This window comes from Salvelinus alpinus, chromosome 7, assembly GCF_045679555.1.
Source record: "Salvelinus alpinus chromosome 7, SLU_Salpinus.1, whole genome shotgun sequence".
In the NCBI taxonomy this organism is placed as follows: Eukaryota; Metazoa; Chordata; class Actinopteri; order Salmoniformes; family Salmonidae; genus Salvelinus; species Salvelinus alpinus.
The window spans coordinates 11213741-11234130 of NC_092092.1; the positions used below are offsets into that span (position 1 = coordinate 11213741).

Sequence of the window (20390 nt, forward strand, 5' to 3'; positions counted from 1 at the left end):
CTCGTCACGTTATCTCTTCCATCGATAAATGCAATTATGTTTGTTGTCCGTAGCTTATGCTTGCCCATACCATAACCCCACCGCCACCATGGGGCACTCTGTTCACAACGTTTACATCAGCAAACCGCTCGCCCACACGATGCCATACACATGGTCAGCGGTTGTGAGGCCGATTGAACTTACTGCCAAATTCACTAAAATGATGTTGGAGGCGGCTTATGGTAGAGAAATGAACATTACATTCTCTGGCAACAGCTCTGGTGGACTATCCTACAGTCAGAATGCCAATTGCACGCGCCCTCAAAACTTGAGACATCTGTGGCATTGTGTTGTGTGACAAAACTGCACATTTTAGATTGGCCTTTTATTGTCCCCAGCACCAGGTGCACCTGTTTAATGGTCACGCTGTTTAATCAGCTTCTTCATATGCCACACCTGTCAGGTGGATGGATTGTTTTGGAAAAGGAGAAATGTATGTAACAAATTTGCGCACAATGAATTTCTGTGATCTTTTATTTCAGCTCATGAAACATGGGACCAACATTTTACATGTTGCGTTTATATTTATGTTTTGTGTATTTTGTCTCAGAGAATATTTCCAGCAAATAATATTCAGATATTGAAGTTTTTAAGTTGATTTTAAAACGTCTTTATGCTGCACTGTGCAAGAAAGGTAAAGAAATCCCTTGACAAGAGACTCAAAGGAATGATTCAAAGTGGCACATGGATTTAAATCCATCCAACCAAGCAAGGTTTGCCAACTTTAGTGCTTTGAAGACGGCATTTTATTGGTTGAAGTTAGTATTATGGGGAGCAATATCTTTAACAAACAGGAGAGGGGTTGTTCATGGGCACTTTCTCTGTACTATCTAGTACAGATTGATTCACACCTAGGTGTAACAGATAACAGGTGGGGCTCCTGTGCATTTTCCCAAGTAATCTTTTCAAAGATCATTTGAGAAAAATGACTATTTTTACATTGGTCTAATATGAGAGATGCCACTTTTTAGATTATTGTTGTGGCTCAACTTGGACTGTATTTTAAATTTACGTGTGTGTCCCCGTAGAGCCTTAAGACTAAAAGGCTGAGTAAAATAGCATATTTGTATGCTACTGTGGACCTCTAAAATATATTTTTAATTGCAACAACATAGTAACCCAATTATTTCATATAAAGCTTATTCCTGGCGTAAAGCACTATTCTGAATCTTCGAAGCTTTGGACTCTCAACCTACTTGATGGCCCAGGCTCCATTTGAAGTTTTCACTTTATGTTGGGAAATTAATTGATTTATATCTTTGGAGCAGTACCCTCATGGAGTCTGCTCACCGCTGCAGAATTTTGTCCTTGTCATTTATTTGAATCTTTCCAATAAAGGTCTAAAGAAATATACTTAATAAAATAAAAAAATATTAGTGGCAATGATTGAATTACAATGGGATCACAAAGATGAAATATTGTTTTTCATCCTCTTAATTTGCCATGATTTCAGAGCACGGCAGATAAGTTCAACTGCTTAACATAGATACTAATAATGTTCCAACACATGAAATGATGGTCCAAAAGACGTAATAATGGTTCCAAAACACGTAATATGGTTCCAAAACACGTAATAATGGTTCCAAAACACGTAATGAGGTTCCAAAACACAGCTTTTGTCTTGTCAGAACAGGTTTGTGTTCTCAATTAGCTTCAACAATAGTAAACCAATTAGCAAACATAGCTATTTCTGATTCCTAAGAACATCCGGGAGGGAAATACGCTGCAAGGTTATAAATCCATCTCACAGACACTGCTGTACCAATCAAGACTCTGCAGGCAAATAGATTACAATTACTCAAGTGTAATGGCCCATAAATCACAAACTAAGGGCTGTTGGGAAAACCTGCAGGTTGCATAGTTGGATGACATCATATCTCAATTTCAACTGCAATAAAATGAAAATGACAAACACAATGCTTCCAAAATAACTTTAGTTAACATCAATACTATCAACACTCTAGGGGTTCATTAACGCCCTCCATCATAACAATGGTTGTGACACTTTCATCAATGAAATCATAGCCTGTATCAGAATTCTCTAAAATCCAAGACAAAATCTGCAGTCAATTTCGATTTAGACTCCAATGGTTACATGGAATATCGATCTTTGTCAGCTTAAATGGAATCCATTCAGGCAACCAGAAGAAACGGCCATATTAAAACTCCATCAACCTGATGGATAGGCTATTAATGTTCTGAGAGGGCAGCCACTAATGCATAATAAAAATAAGATTTGACGTTAGCCTAGAATGCAACACAGTTCTTCTTCTATGTGGAGAAATGAAGCAAATGTAAAGATAACACAATCTTGCTAATCTTATTCATGCTGTAACATACAGCAGCTGTAGATAATTCTGAGGCAGTGGTTAGGCTAGTACTTAAATTTGATTCAAAAACAGTATGTTAAGATATCAGGAAATAGTGTTCTGATACAACCAACATTAGATTAGCCTATCATGCTTCATTATTTCATTATCACTCACAGTAAGAACTATCTCACTCTACGCACAATAAAACATAAAGTACTTCAGACATTGTCACAACCAGCAACAATTAATGTTACCAAACGAGATTGATATTCCATTTAGGGAATTGAGTTTTGGTATCCACTCAAAACCCTGTAGCAATAACAAAACTCTGAATCCCTAGAGATGAAAATGTTCAGAAGGAGGAATAAAAAAACTTTTTTTTAAAAGAAAGCTTATCCTTACAAAGGTTTACGAGCAAAGTGCCATGCTCGTGCATCATTCATAGCCTAGGTCCCAGTGTCTCATGAGGGCTCATGAAGTTTGCTACCGTGTATGCCAGCCTGAGAGATGTTTTCTTACAAGGGGGGTGAGTTGAGACTCCAGTGATATTAGACTTCATGGAAAATATATGAGATGTTGTGGTTTGTGCTGTATACTGTGTGAAACAGACTATGTGGGCTTTGTAATGACCATAGTTTGATACAGTCAGCCGAAACTCACATGAAATGCCACAGCTATCAACCACAGGTTTAATCATGTAAACTGTAAACTGAAACATGTACTTAGCAGATGAACTCTCTACACAAGGCTTAAACAGTAACCAATTGACATGTCCTGAAGAGGTGCACGTTAAGTGCACACTACTTAGCAGTGTTCATCATACGAAATGCACCCCGCTCTCTGAAAGCATATTAATATGCTGATTTTGAGACACCGATTCATGAATTACTTGATAATACAATAATAACATAGTCATTTATATATTTTATTTTCAGGATCTGTGACCCATGGGGGAATCAAACGAATGACTCTGGTGCAGCAATCACAATCCACCGCCAACTTAGCCATTGAAAGAACTCAATATAGAATAGAAAAACAAGTCAATAGTTAGACAATTACCATTTTGTTAACACAAATATTTGTTTAACCCTTTTTGTTAACCCTCTCTTACATCAATTCAGCTAGGTTTTTAATTAGAGAAATAATCAATAATAATAGGTCTTACCTTCATAAATTGCTTTAAATCCTTGTGCACTCACAGCAAAATCTGTTGTGAACCAAAGGGCCATTATTGACCCTGTGCTCACAATAGGTGACGGCAACATGAAGCCAGATAACCTGCAAAGAGAGAAATGTTACATTACATTTAGTAATTGTTATCAAATAATTAAGTACTTTGCATTATTGTTAGTGGTCTCAGATTTGTACTGTGGTCATGTCGCAAATGTGAACCGTTTTCATAGAAACACAGTTTTCATAAAATGAAACAAAATGCTTTACACTCAGCAGAAAAGGCAATGACATCAGGCACACAATAACAGGGAACAAGAACAGAAGGACCATAGCATTGCTAGACCGGTTCAAGGACCCTTTAGCAAAGACCCAGCCTTCACTGGGATCAAACACAAGCACATTCTGATGAGATCGTGTCACAGAAACAGTGTAGAAATAAATCCAACTGATTTTCCCTGGACGCTTACATCTCTAGTGTCCACATTCAATTATAGATAAAGCTTCCCAAAATGTGTATAGCTGCGTGTGGGGCACTCACAACTTTCTATTTCCTAGAGCCAGTACAGACGGGTCAGATTCTACTTAAAAAATGGCCGTCCTGTACTTGTTGTACCGACCCATTAATGCACATGCCAAGATAATTAGGCTGCCAAAAATAAGTAGAGTGAAAGTAGCTAATATTGCTAATTTAGTTAATGTAGCTAACTTCTAACAATCCAAAAAGTGTTACTGAACAGAGTACCAAGCAAATACATCATATTTTCTCGATAATAAGACATTGTTGATTTGTGACAATAAGATTTAGGTAAAACACCTAGTAACCTACTTCAATAGTATGGGGTCAAACAAGCTAAATTTACATTTGAATCATTTAGCAAATGCTCTTATCCAGAGCGATTTACAGGAGCGATTAGGATTAAGTGCCTTGCTCAACATATTTTTCACAGAGTCAGCTCGGGAATATGAACCAACCACCTGTTACTAGCCCAACACGCTTAACCACTAGGCTACCTGCCACCCTAGTTTGCCTATAATCTTCTTTCAACCCATCAAGCTAAGAGTTGTAAAGTCTGTAAAAAATAAGGTAGTACAGCCCTAATCCATCACGTCTATCCAAGAATCATTTCACAGAAGGAGGCTTTTAATCCTTTCTCAATGACAACCATTCTCAAGGCTGATGTGAATCATACTAGTCACTGAAATTAAACGCTTACCATAGATATTTCCTAGCTACCAATGGCATCCCTCTACTTCTAGTGTAACATGTTCCCAGAATGTTGTATGCAGTTCTTGTTTCCCTAAAGTGTATACTCTGTCATGCCTTTTTTTATATACACTACCGTTCAAAAGTTTGGGTTCACTTAGAAATGTCCTTGTTTTTGAAAGAAAAACTATTTTTTTGTCCATTAAAATAACATCAAATTGATCAGAAATACAGTGTAGACATTGTTAATGTTGTAAATGACTATTGTAGCTGGAAACGGCTGATTTTTAGTGGAATATCTACATAGGCGTACAGAGAACCATTATCAACAACCATCACTCCTGTGTTCCAATGGCACGTTGTGTTAGCTAATCCAAGTTTATCATTTTAAAAGGCTAATTGATCATTAGTAAACCCTTTTGCAATTATGTTGGCACAGCTGAAAACTGTTGTGCTGATTAAGGAAGCAATAAAACTGGACTCCTTTAGACTAGTTGTGTATCTGGAGCATTAGCATTTGTGAGTTTGATTACAGGCTCAAAATGGCAGCTTCATTAAATAGTACCCGCAAAACACCAGTCTCAACATCAACAAACAACCCCAAACTTTTGAACTGTAGTGTATATACTTTTTTTTACCGATTTTCTCTCCAATTGGTAGTTACAGTTTTGTCCCATCACTGCAACTCCCGTACGGACTCGGGAGAGGCGAAGGTCGAGAGCCATGCATCCTCCGAAACACAACACTGCCAAGTTGCCCTGATTCTTGACACACTGCTCGCTTAACCCAGAATCCAGACACACCGTCCAACTGGCAACCGTGCATGTGCCTGGCTCACCACAGAAGTCGCTAGAGCACGATGGGACAAGGACATCCCGGCCAGCAAACCCTCCCCTAACCCGGACGACGCTGGGCCAATTGTACGCCGCCTCATGGGTCTCCCGGGCGCAGCCGGCTGCAAGGCAGCCCAAGATCGAACCCCTATTAGTGATGCCTTGTAGTGCCTTAAACCTCTGCGCCACATGGAAGATGCCTGGCAAATCTTTGATGAAGCATTCATTTTCCCATATTGTTATGTCCAGTGATGTTCCCTCTTATACTTGTTCTGCATGCCATTTCGTGTTTATCTAATTTAAAACTTGAGCAGCTTATGAATCTTTAATTCTGTGTTGGTACTGGAGACAACTTCACCCCCCCACCCGCTGTAATGTTTACCACTAATGGTTTGATTCCCTCACCTGTGAGACATACTGTATGTTTTCCACAGCTACTAAAAATGCCATAGCCTCTGTTAGCTCACCAATGGCTGTCCACACACAGGCTATTACCGGGTAAAATAGATTGACAGGTAATATGACTCAATGTCTTAAATGCCACACTATTTAATATATGCAACATGAGCCACCCAGTCTCTAATCCAAACAATCAAACTAATTCAGACACAGGCGTCCGCGCCAGAAACATGTTTCAAGATATGCTTGTGGAGTACGACAGGTAGGTAGCCTAGCAGTTAACAGCATTGGGCCAGTAACCAAAAGGTTGCTGGTTTAAATCCCTGAGCTGACTAGGTGAAAAATCTGTTGATGTGATCTTGATTGAGCAAAGCACTTAAACCTTGTCGCTCCATATCAGAGCTTCTGCTAAATGACTAAAATATCAAAGGATGGAAGACCAACAATGTGTTAAACGGTTTACACTGAGGATGATTGTGTGGGCATCTGAGATGTCCTTGTGAAAGCCTCTGGCAATAACATTGGTTTCAGGCCTTTGTTAGCCTATCTAGGTATACTCTACAGAAAATGGCTGTGTATTCTGTCAACGATACGCGTATGTCCTTATTTAAATATTGACAACACTATTGGTTCAAATGAAGGGATACCACCCTAAACAGCTTCAACTCACTGAAACACCATCTATGCACCCTTCATTCAATTAGAATAGGCTCCTTATCCTTGCTTGACATTGAATGATTGTTTGGGTTAACTTTCAGTTCCTCTTGGCGAACCACTTGAAAAGTTGTCTAAGAGTCAAAATGCATGAAATAAGTGGTTTCTCCGTCACCTCAAAGGCGAGACCCTTGAGTAAATGCAGCACTTGTTCACAGATGAAAACTCCTGATTAGCAGCTGCACTGACAACAGATCTGAAAAGAGAATTTTTATTGACGCTGCCATGGCCACATCACCATACTTTGGAAGCACACAATTAATTAGATGGTAATTGTTGTTATATGGATAATCTTTGAATAAGCACACCGGAACTGAGGACTAGGAGGACATATTCAGGACATTCTCTTTAGTTTGTCAATCAGTCTTAACTGAGAAGGGGAGTAGCGAAAAAATCTGAGTAATGATAACAGCAAGAATAATGCCAGGGTCTGGTCACAGAGATTGTGTTAGTGATTAGTGGTCCACCATTACTCCATTTCAAATGGAGCAGTGGCAAATTGCAAACATTGTTTTCTTAGAATCAACGGCATAACAGCACCTTTCTGCAAGTAGAGACAGTTATGGGGTTAATTAAAGCACTTAGATTCATGTTGTCAGCTTTCGCTCTTGGGTAATACAACTTCCTCATCAAGTACAAAGAACCAAGTACAATAATTACTGTACATTGCTAACATTCACAAATGGTTAACGAACCTAAACTTGTGTCAATGGAGTTCTTAGAGCCTGGATACTGTATAGCATGGTCAACTGATGTGTATACCATTGTTGGCCAATACCATTGTACCTACAGTTGGATCGATTGAGTTATTAATTACAACCAGCGCAATGGCCTGATTTGCCAGTTCATCATTTAAAAATGAACTTTGGCTTCTAAGTAATCCATTTAGGACTTTTGGAATGGATGTATTTTTGCAGTTTGCAAACAGATGCCAGATTGGTGCTGGAAGGCTATAGTGTCACTGAGCTCTCGTGCCAGTCAGATAATTTTATTAGAGTCCACAACAGAGCTAGGCCCGTGTAGCTCAGTTGGTAGAGCATGGTGCTTGCAACGCCAGGGTTGTGGGTTTGATTCCTGCGGGGGACCAGTATGAAAAGAAAGTATGAAAATGTTTGCTCTCACTGTAAATCACTCTGGATGAGAGCTTCTGCTAAATGATGTTAATGTAAGCTGTGAAGCTGCTACTCTAAGGGGGTCAGTACAGTGTGCATTAGCTCAGAGAGAACATGGGACTTGGCTCCATTTGAAATGACTGGGCAGGCCTTTCTCTTTACTGACAGAAGATTCATCCACCTTTAAGACTTCAATCGATCCCTTTAATTATAATTTCTAAAGTATTTTCAGAAGTATAGCAATAGATTCTTCACAGATGATCTAACGTCCTCTTTTGATAGTTAATTTCTTTGTTAAAACCTATACTTAAGTTTACAGGCTTACACATAGTTAGTTCCGGGTTTATACATCCTCTCTACTGATCACTGTGGCCATGCATCTCTAAAGGAAAAAAGGTACAGAAGTCCAGAGATCATACATGGTCCTGTGTGGCTCAGTTGGTAGAGCATGGCGCTTGCAACGCCAGGGTTGTGGGTTCATTCCCCACGGGGGGACCAGGATGAATATGTATGAACTTTCCAATTTGTAAGTCGCTCTGGATAAGAGCGTCTGCTAAATGACGTAAATGTACATCCTCGCTTGTCTCGTTAGGCTCAGATTCTTGAGCTGAATAATAAAATAAACTTGGAAAAGTAACTAAGTGATCAGTTAGTCAGACACACAACTGTGTCCAATTACTTCAACTTTTCTTAGAACTCCCTCCCTTTTAAAGTGGCTTGATCTGGAGCTTGATTGCAATGTATCTCAATGGACTCCATGCAAAAGAACAACGCATTGTGTGGAATAAAGTCGGGCAGCTCTGAAATTACCTTTATATTCTGTGATGGGGGTTCCTAGAAATGAGAGCTGCATGCGTAATTGCACTGGTGAACACTGATTATTAGATTATGATAGCTGAACTCTGAATGTCTGTCTTACAAGTCTTCAGTGGTGTATTTCAAGTGAATGGTGAGGCCTTTTCAAGGTTTGCACTTTTTCATTTCCAGTGTTTGCCATGTTATTATCATGCTGTATAAAATTGGGTTTTAATGAAATCACTCTGATTGATGTGTTGACGAAGAATCCAATATGTAGATTTATAAGAGACTTACCATTAAATAATTCAAAACCATTGACCAATAACCTCTTGAATTCACCAGGAATTCTCTTGCCACCCACACATCTATTCAAAAAGGACCTTCATCAGGGAATTAAAGAGAGAAAGTTCACTGAGACTAATGCCGTCAGAAAGACAAGTCTCATAATGAAAAAAATAGTCTGATTATCAAGTGTCTGAGAAATCAGTTCCGCTTAGGCTTTGCCGTTCGACTCTTTAAATTCCTCAAAGCATTCTTTAAAGTCAATTTGTCTCGAGTGTAATACCTCTGTGGGGGCCACAAAGAAGTAGCTACAATGTCAAGCCTTTTGTTTCAGTTCAAGGTAAGGAAAGCAGTGCAGTTCCCTCGACCCTATTCATATTGCCAGGTATCACTTCAAGAGTGTTCCATAAGGGCAGCTTCGCCTTGCAAAGAATATCCTTGGCTCTCGTAGAAGAGGTTTAGTTTTCTGGCTTTGGGAAGCTCTAGACTGAACAATAACAGTCATAGAAATAAGTATATTGCGATTTCATATTGCGAAGTTTCAAGTTGCAGGAATTCTCAGTACTGGGTTATTCTGTTTTCTTATTCACATGGTATTATAGAACTGTTCTCTTAATCTTTCTGCAGCCTGGTTTGTGAATAGAGGTATCTCAGTAGTCCACAATGTGTTCACACCTCAGGCACAGACACAGCAGCTGATTATAGTTATTCAACCCAGTGTTTTGTTCAAGTATTTTATTTTTATTTATTTTTTTAATTCTGAGATTTTGAGATGAACCGGAGAAAAAGCTTAGTTGACAGCTACTGTGGATTAGGAACTTAATCTAACAGGGAATTCAACAACTTTACATCATCATACATAATCATCAGCCAGGCAAAAGTAATTCATAAAAGTACGTTGAAATCTAAGTAATTTCCTTCTGTGTTTCAAAACCCTCAAACTGTATTACATCAGCTGCAAGGTGTATTACATCAGCTGCAAGGTGTATTACATCAGCTGCAAGGTGTATTACAACAGCTGCAAGGTGTATTACATCAGCTGCAAGGTGTATTACATCAGCTGCAAGGTGTATTACAACAGCTGCAAGGTGTATTACATCAGCTGCAAGGTGTATTACAACAGCTGCAAGGTGTATTACAACAGCTGCAAGGTGTATTACAACAGCTGCAAGGTGTATTACAACAGCTGCAAGGTGTATTACATCAGCTGCAAGGTGTATTACATCAGCTGCAAGGTGTATTACATCAGCTGCAAGGTGTATTACATCAGCTGCAAGGTGTATTACATCAGCTGCAAGGTGTATTACAACAGCTGCAAGGTGTATTACATCAGCTGCAAGGTGTATTACAACAGCTGCAAGGTGTATTACAACAGCTGCAAGGTGTATTACAACAGCTGCGAGGTGTATTACAACAGCTGCAAGGTGTATTACAACAGCTGCAAGGTGTATTACAACAGCTGCAAGGTGTATTACATCAGCTGCAAGGTGTATTACATCAGCTGCAAGGTGTATTACAACAGCTGCAATGTGTATTACATCAGCTGCAAGGTGTATTACATCAGCTGCAAGGTGTATTACATCAGCTGCAAGATGTATTACATCAGCTGCAAGGTGTATTACATCAGCTGCAAGGTGTATTACATCAGCTGCAAGGTGTATGGAAACAACAATAGACAAAACAATCAATAACTACGTTTGAATGCAATTAATATATGTTTTGCCACACAATGGACTCACAACTGTCTTAGAAATACACCCCAATATACAGAATAGTGAATCATGAAATGGACACCAGCTGTAAACTCTTAGAAATAAGGGTTGCAAAAGGGTTCTTTGGCTATCCCCATATAGGAGAAGCTTTTTGGTTCCAGGTAGAACCCTTTTTGGTTCAACATAGAACCCAAAAGGGTTCTAGCTGCAACCAAAAAATAACCCTTTAATGTTCTAGATAAAACCTTTTTTTCTAAGAGTGTACCATTTTTGTCATCCTGCAAAAAGATGAGCACGCCATTAGAGCCCATCAATGGTGTAGTCAACATATATTGGTATATCCATCACATGGCTCAGCAAGCCTCTCCTTTACTCACAGTACAAGCGCATTAACTATATAAGTCAAACACAAAATCTGTTCTCTGTTACAGAATGAAATTCCCTGACAGTACTCTCTACACCCCCCAGCACTGATACACTGTTATTTGGGTTGTCAACTGGGTTCGTTCTGACATTCTGGATTTCTTGTTTCTCATTTTTTTATTATTACTTGTGTACTTGTTTGAAAAATGTCCTGCACTGTTAGAAGCTAGTAACACAAGCATTTCACTGCACCCGCTATAACATGTGCTAAACTGTGTACGCGACCAATAAACTTTGATTTGATCCGTGACTTCTGATCCATACTGATACAAAGGAATGATAGTGTACTACAGATGTAGGATCTTAATTTGATCACTCTGTTATTGCAGAAAACTTGTAGTGTATTCAAAGTTTAAAAAGGCGTTGTAATTTCAACCCCTACAAAATGTCCATTGGTTATAATCCACACAATATTTCACATGTCCTGTTGCTGCAGGATTATTTTCCTGCTGTGAGAAACTGTTCAAAATATGATCCAACATCTGTATCTTGGATGATTGTTTCTCCATGATGAGAATGACTGATAGCAAGACCTTTAGCATATTGAGAATTAGTCATAAAATTGTTGCAGGAAAGTGGTGTGTGTTTGTGGCAATATTTTCTGCATAGTACACTTTATAGGATCAAATAACCAAACAAGGAAAAACACTAAGATACAAAGTCACAACAGGTGACTAAATACAAAGCTGTCTGTCTGTCTGTCTGTCTGTCTGTCTGTCTGTCTGTCTGTCTGTCTGTCTGTCTGTCTGTCTGTCTGTCTGTCTGTCTGTCTGTCTGTCTGTCTGTCTGTCTGTCTGTCTGTCTGTCTGTCTGTCTGTCTGTCTGTCTGTCTGTCTGTCTGTCTGTCTGTCTGTCTGTCTGTCTGTCTGTCTGTCTGTCTGTCTGTCTGTCTGTTTGTCTGTCTGTCTGTATAAGCTACTGCTCCAAGCTATTTTCATAAAAATCTAAAGTAGGGCAAGAGAATATTCACATTATGCCACCCACTCACGCACAAACCTGAAAAATACAATAAATAAAATAGTCTCTGTGGGGATGAAATGCATTATTTGACAAACCATTATTAAAAACAATATCATATTCTGTACTAATAGAGCACTGTTCTTCAGTTGTCTGTCAGTCCAAAAAGCCACTAATGCCATGACATGTGGGGAATAGTAGTGTCCATAGGAAGAGTTGAAATGTGATTGATCTTTTCTTGCTCACAAACACTAGGCCTGGCCAGAGCCTCTTGGTAAACATGAACACTGAAATGCATACTTAGTAATACAGTGGGGACAACAAGTATTTGAGACACTGCCGATTTTGCAGGTTTTCCTACTTACAAAGCATGTAGAGGTCTGTAATTTTTATCATAGGTACACTTTAACTGTGAGAGACGGAATCTACAAAAATCCAGACAATCACATTGTATGATTTTTAAGTAATTAATTTGCATTTTATTGCATGACATAAGTATTTGATATATCAGAAAAGCAGAACTTAATAATTGGTACAGAAACCTTTGTTTGCAATTACAGAGATCATACATTTCCTGTAGTTCTTGACCAGGTTTGCACACACTGCAGCAGGGATTTTGGCCCACTCCTCCATACAGACCTTCTCCAGATCCTTCAGATTTCGGGGCTGTCGCTGGGCAATACGGACTTTCAGCTCCCTCCAGAGATTTTCTAATGGGTTCAGGTCTGGAGACTGGCTAGGCCACTCCAGGACCTTGAGATGCTTCTTACGGAGCCACTCCTTAGTTGCCCTGGCTGTGTGTTTCGGGTCGTTGTCATGCTGGAAGACCCAGCCATGACCCATCTTCAATGCTCTTACTCAGGGAAGGAGGTTGTTGGCCAAGATCTCGCGATACATGGCCCCATCCATCCTCCCCTCAATATGGTGCAGTCGTCCTGTCCCCTTTGCAGAAAAGCATCCCCAAAGAATGATGTTTCCACCTCCATGCTTCACGGTTGGGATGGTGTTCTTGGGGTTGTACTCATCCTTCTTCTTCCTCCAAACACGGCGAGTGGAGTTTTGACCAAAAAGCTCTATTTTTGTCTCATCAGACCACATGACCTTCTCCCATTCCTCCTCTGGATCATCCAGATGGTCATTGGCAAACTTCAGACAGGCCTGGACATGCGCTGGCTTGAGCAGGGGGATTTTAATCCATGACGGCGTAGTGTGTTACTAATGGTTTTCTTTGAGACTGTGGTCCCAGCTCTCTTCAGGTCATTGACCAGGTCCTGCCGTGTAGTTCTGGGCTGATCCCTCACCTTCCTCATGATCATTGATGCCCCACAAGGTGAGATCTTGCATGGAGCCCCAGACCGAGGGTGATTGACCGTCATCTTGAACTTCTTCCATTTTCTAATAATTGCGCCAACAGTTGTTGCCTTCTCACCAAGCTGCTTGCCTATTGTCCTGTAGCCCATCCCAGCCTTGTGCAGGTCTACAATTTTATCCCTGATGTCTTTACACAGCTCTCTGGTCTTGGCCATTGTGGAAAGGTTGGAGTCTGTTTGATTGAGTGGTGTGGACAGGTGTCTTTTATACAGGTAACGAGTTCAAACAGGTGCAGTTAATACAGGTAATGAGTGGAGAACAGGAGGGCTTCTTAAAGAAAAACTAACAGGTCTGTGAGAGCCGGAATTCTTACTGGTTGGTAGGTGATCAAATACTTATGTCATGCAATAAAATGCTAATTAATTACTTAAAAATCATACAATGTGATTTTCTGGATTTTTGTTTTAGATTCCGTCTCTCACAGTTGAAGTGTACCTATGATAAAACAATACAGACCTCTACATGCTTTGTAAGTAGGAAAACCTGCAAAATCGGCAGTGTATCAAATACTTGTTCTCCCCACTGTATATCTGAAATGCACATAGAATTATTTCAATTGGCATGATGTATCATGGCCTACCTTTTATTGACAAGATAGTCGACTGACTGCAAAGGCGGAAAGCATGCAAGAGGAGGCGAGACAGGTGTGAATGAGAGGGCAGATACGCGTGTGAACAATAGACACAACTCCGACATAAAATATTATATCAGTGCATTTGTAACATCGACACTCTCTCTCATAGACATCCAAACAAAAAATCCCCACTTGGTCTGCTTATCGCTGTATTCTGGCACTGACAGATTTTAGGTGGAGTTAATCCTCTCGCTTCGCCTCTTCCTCTCTGGCACATGTCAACAGAGAGGAAGAGGCGAAACGAGAGGGATAACTGGGCCCAAAATCTATCTTGTCCAGCAGGTGCCGTTTTCCATTATTTTCGCTCACCAAGCGAGGAGTTTTTGTATGGAGGTCAATGAGTAAGTGTTGAATTTGGTCAAAAAAATGTTACGGCTTATTTTCTTAGTGAGGCTTATTTGATCGAATAGAAGTTTCGTAATGATTAGGTTGTTACGAGTGTACTGATATAAGTAGGACACGTGACATCCCGGCAACTTTGAGAAAAAACTATTCATATCGGAGTTGTGCCTGGTCTTCACTAGTTACCCACACCCATAAAGTCATAAACCCCACCTTTCAAATCAAATCAAATGTTATTTGTCACATGTGCCGAATACAACAGGTGTAGACCTCACAGTGAAATGCTTACTTACAAGCCCTTAACTAACAATGCAGTTTCTAGAAAAATACTAAAAATATAAAATAAATAAAAGTAACAATAATTAAAGAGCAGCAGTAAAATAACAATAGCGAGGCTAAATACAGGAGGTACCGGTACAGAGTCAATGTGCGGGGGCACCGGTTAGTTGAGGTAATTGAGGTAAAATGTACATGTAGGTAGAGTTATTAAAGTGACTATGCATAGATAATAACAGATAGTAGAAGCAGTGTAAAAGAGGGGGGGACAATGTAAATAGTCTAGGTAGCCATTTGATTAAATGTCCAGGAGTCTTATGGCTTTGGGGTAGAAGCTGTTTAGAAGCCTCTTGGACCTAGACTTGGCGCTCCGGTACCACTTGCCGTGCGTAAGCAGAGAGAACAGTCTATGACTAGGGTGGCTGGAAACTTTGACAATTTTTAGGGCCTTCCTTTTAGGACCTTGCCTGGTGTAGAGGTCCTGGATGGCAGGAAGCTTGGCCCCGGTGATGTACTGGGCCGCAGGCACTACCCTCTGTACTGCCTTGCGGTCGCAGGCCGAGCAGTTGACATACAGGGCAGTGATGCAACCAGTCAGTATGCTCTCGATTGTGCGGCTGTAGAACCTTTTGAGGATCTGAGGACCCATGCCAAATCTTGGTGTGCTTGCACCATGTTAGTTTGTTGGTGATGTGGACGCCAAGGAACTTGAAGCTCTCAACCTGCTCCACTACAGCCCCGTCGATGAGAATGGGGGCGTGCTCGGTCCTCCTTTTCCTGTAGTCCACAATCATCTCCTTTGTCTTGATGATGGTGAGGGAGAGGTTGTTGTCCTTGCACCACACGATCAGGTCTCTGATTTCCTCCTTATAGGGTGTCTCATTGTTGTCGGTGATCAGGCCTACCACTGTTGTGTGATCGGAAAACTTAATGACGGTGTTGGAGTCATGCCTGGCCGTGCAGTCATGAGTGAACAGGGAGTACAGGAGGCAACTGAGCACACACCCCTGAAGGGCATCCGTTTTGAGCATCAGCATGGCAGACGTGTTGTTACCTACCACTACCACCTGGGGAGGCCCGTCAGGAAGTCCAGGATCCAGTTGCAGAGGGAGGTGTTTAGTCCCAGGGTCCTTAGCTTAGTGATGAGCTTTGAGGACACTATCGTGTTGAACGCTGAGCTGTAGTCAATGAATAACATTCTCACATAGGTGTTCCTTTTGTCCAGGTGTGAAAGGGCAGTGTGGAGTGTAATAGAGATTGCATCATCTGTGAATCTGTTGGGACGGTATGCAAATTTAAGTGGGTCTAGGCAGGTTCCCTTAGTGTTATTGGGCACAGGGACTATGGTGGTCTGCAGACTATGGTGGTCTGCATGTTTGTATTACAATTTATCTTCTTAAAATGTGATTTAAACTTAACCATAACCTTTATTACACTGCTAAACGTATGCCTAACCCTAACCCGAAATGAAGACCAAAAAGCACATTTTGGATTTTCATACATTTTTACGATATATAGCCAATTTTGACTTTGTGTCTGCCGAAACTAGTGGAAACCATTGTGCCTGTTGTTCAACCATGTATCTGCCTTCTCATTGGCTAGAAAGGTCCCACTTGATCTTGCCTCCTACCGACTGCCTTCCATTTTTGAAGACATTTATTTTCATCGTTAGAGCGGCCACTGGAGTATCTGGTCAATATAATGTTTCATCTGTGATTTCCAACAGCATGTCTACCTGTGAATTCGGTTTCGCTGTCTGTACAACTTACATTAGGTGTGTATTATGCAAGCTGAGCACATCATATGAAACGATATAGCTGTTGTTGGCACTGTCAAAATATTACCCATTATCTATACTGTGCCATTAAATTAAGGTTAATCACTCTAAACCTATAAGCATGGTCATGAAGACAGAAAGGGCTATTCCTGAATGCTCAACTTGAAACTCAAGGTCTCTGTGGCTCATTTTGGGGGGAAAGATTATGAAAAGCTTAAAACTGCATAAACTAATGAAGATGACAAGTTGATTAATTAAAGCATGAGGCAAAAGAGGTCCAGCATTTGTCTCTGCATGATGCTCCACTGGTCACAGGAGCTGTTAAAACAAAGTGGGGTAATTTTCATCTTTCAAAAGCATTCAACTCAAAAATATTAATGTAGGAACGCCAGGGAAGGTTTTATGAAGGTGACTATGCAGGCACTCTTATTTGAACATGTGAAACACATTTTGTATATGAAAGAGATCAAATGCCCTAAGAAGTTGGATTAATGGACAGGTTAATGTGTAGGGAGATATAAAGAGTGAGAGAGAAATAGATAGAAAGGGGAAGAGTGAGAAAGAGAAAGGCAGAGAGAGAGAGAGGCAGAAAGAGAGAGAGAGGCAGAGAGAGAGAGAGAGAGAGAGAGAGAGAGAGAGAGAGAGAGAGAGAGAGAGAGAGAGAGAGAGAGAGAGAGAGAGAGAGAGAGAGAGAGAGAGAGAGAGGCAGAGAGAAAAAGAGAGAGGCAGAGAGAAAAAGAGAGAAAAAGAGAGAGAGAGAGAGAGAGAGAGAGAGAGAGAGAGAGAGAGAGAGTGAGAGTGACAGAGAGAGGAAGAGAAAGGCAGAGGCAGAGAGAGATGAGAGAGACAGCGAGAGGAAGAGAGAGAGAGAAGGAGAGTGACAGAGAGAGGAAGAGAGAGAGAAATATTTCTTATGAAATATTTGTCAGCTGGAGGATGTGATTTCTAGTGCATCATTGCCCTGCCTAGTCATACATATCTACACATCTAAAAAATGTCTAGCAAATAATTCCAGGTGCTCCAGTTATCCAAGTTCTCACCATCATTGTAAAGCCCTAGTTAATTTGATGCTTTTCAGTCATTTCTGAAGATTAATATTTATTTCATGTGATGAAATAAATCATCTTAAGGTAAAACAAATATCAAGCACTGTCCCTCGTTTTAAGGTCAACCCTGTCATGTGAACTGAACTTTTGTTTTAATATGATGAAAACATTCCTTAAAAAAAAAATCAAAAGAAACATGTAATAGTCAAATCATAGTGTAAAAGCAGGTGAGTTTCTTCTACTCGTTGTGGCCATTTTCTGGTGTTTTCTGGTGGAAAACTGAGTAGGTGGAGCACAACACGTCAACCCTGTTACCCAGAGATAGACAGCAGTGGAGGCTGCTGAGGGGAGAACGGCTCATAATATTGTCTGGAACGGAGCGAATGGAATGGCATCAAACACATGGAAACCATGTGTTTGATGTATTTGATACCATTCCACGAGCTCATCCTCCCCAATTAAGGTGCTACCAACCTCCTCTGATAGACTGGATAGGATTGGGGAAACACTATGCAAATAGAGTTTGTAACAATATTTACAAGCTTGCAACATTAAATAATTGGAAAATAACCATAAATCTATTTCATTATGACAACCCTAGCAATCCCTTCGCCACGTTGTCTCAACAAAATCGACTTTTCCTGTCATTAAAGGGACAAATGTGTGTTCTCAAGGGCACACACTTCCATTAGTGTGGTTATTGCAGCAATATCCTCAATCTTTGCAAATTTCACTCAACTGCAGGGCTCAAAGAAACTTAACTGATCATGGCCTAGGGTGGTCTAGCAGTCTAAGCTGCCTCTGGAGAACATGTACTACGTGCCACTGCCAGCATGGGTTTGAATCCTCTTTCACTCTTACCTTTTACCTCTGTCTCTCCTATTCAATAAAAATACAATATAGTTAAAAAAATATTTTCCAAATTAATAAATGTACCTGCTCGTCGAACATCTCATTCCAAAACCATGGGCATTATTATGGAGTTGGTCCCCTCTTTTTGCTGCTATAACAACAGATCCACTCTTCTGGGAAGGCTTTCCACTAGATGTTGGAACATTGCTGCGGAGACTTCCATTCAGCCACAAGAACAATTGTGAAGACAGACACTGATGTTGGGCGACTAGACCTGGCTCTCAGTTGCTCTTCCAATTCATCCCAAAGGTGTTCGATGGGTTGGGGTCAGGGCTCTGTGCAGGTTTCCCTTCCCTGGAACTAAGAACCATGAAAACCAGCCCCAGAACATTATTCCTCCTCCACCAAACTTTACAGTTGGCACTATGCATTGGGGCAGGTAGCATACTCCTGGCATCCGCCAAACCCAGATTTGTCCATCGGACTGCCAGGTGGTGAAGCGTGATTCATCACTCCAGAGAATGCGTTTTCACTGCTCCAGAGTCCAAAGGTGGCGAGCTTTACACCACTCCAGCCAACGCTTGGAATTGCGCATGGGGATCTTAGGCTTGTGTGCGGCTGCTCAGCCATGGAAACCCATTTCATGAAGCTCCGGACAAACAGTTATTGTGCTGACGTTGCTTCCAGAGGCAGTTTGGAACTCGGTAGTGAGTGTTGCAACCAAGGACAGACGATTTTTACATGCTACGGCGGTAGGACTTCGGCGGTCCTGTTCTGTGAGCTTGTGTGGCCTACCACTTTGCGGTTGAGCCGGTGTTGCGCCTAGACATTACCTCTTCACAAAAACAGCACTTACAGTTGACCGCGGCAGCTTTAGATGGGGAGAAATATGACAAACTTACTTTTTGGAAAGGTGGCATCCTATGACAGTGCCACGTTGAAAGTCACTGAGCTCTTCAGTAGGGGCCATTCTACTGTCAATGTTTGTCTATGGAGATTGCATGGCGGTGTGCTCGATTTTATTCCCCTGTCAGCAAAGGGTGGGGCTGAAATAGCCGGATCCACTAATTTGAAGGCGTGCCCACATAATTAGTGTATAATTATATGGTGTCATTCCACTGGGAGTTTTACAGCCATCAGCAACAGAGTGACAAAGATAACCATTTAATGTCCACATACTTTTCTATATATTGTGTACATCACTCCAGTGATCATACTTGAGTGTAAGATGGCATAAAGCCATGATATCAACATGACCCTCACAGATAATATCATTCCCAATCCATCTTTGAAATGCCTTAACAGAGAGACTGCTTCCCCCCTTTATCCCATAGAGTGTTATACAATATTCTAACAGAATATTTAGCACAAGCATATGAATCGGAATTTTTGTGGTTTGCATTTTTGTCTGAATTACAAAAAGAAAGTAGGTGAAGGATTATCTCGGCAGCCCAGTTACCAGCTTTGATTGAATTTAGACCCACTGTCACTTGATCACGTAGAATACATTAACCAGCACAATAGGAACAATCATATGTGTCAAATATGCCTGTTAAAACCTGGTGGTTAATCCAAGTAATCCTGGTATGCATACAGCAGCAGTTCTGAGAAACATCCCATATTCCATTTTATATATATATTTTTTTTTAAAGACAGGGGAAATTGAGAGAAAAAAAGGCACTTGTCTTTCGCCTGTAGCACTGACTGCTTATAACTACTCTGAGGGAAAATATACGTGCTACTATTGTGAAATGTTGCTGTCTCACCTAGCTATTATTATTTTTTAATAATAAGTTATATCAACTTTAATATTGCAGATAGATTGTAGCTTCCATCAATGTAATTTTCTGCATAATTTTCAATCATAATTTTGGGGTAAATATATATACAGTGCCATCAGAAAGTATTCAGACCCCTTGACTTTTTTCATGCCTTATTCTAAAATTGATAAAATAAAATAAATTCCTCATCAATCTACACACAATACCCCATGATGACAAAGCGAAGACAGGTTTTTAGAAATGTGTATTGTTTTATGTAAATATATATATATTCTTTTTTTGTATTTTTTTGTAGTGCACATGTGATGGTAGTGTTTGCAAAACCAATACCCACTGGATTGATGCAAATAATC

General features: G+C 40.5%; 1 protein-coding gene across 1 annotated transcript in view; it reads right to left on the reverse strand.

Moving 5' to 3' along the window:
• LOC139580473 (CUB and sushi domain-containing protein 1-like) overlaps positions 1–20390 on the reverse strand; it is a 451300-nt gene that overhangs the window by 276667 nt on the left and 154243 nt on the right. Inside the window, exon 3 of the mRNA XM_071409207.1 lies at positions 3517–3629. Within this exon, the coding sequence (XP_071265308.1) occupies positions 3517–3629 (113 nt within the window). The remainder of the gene's footprint in view (positions 1–3516; positions 3630–20390) is intronic.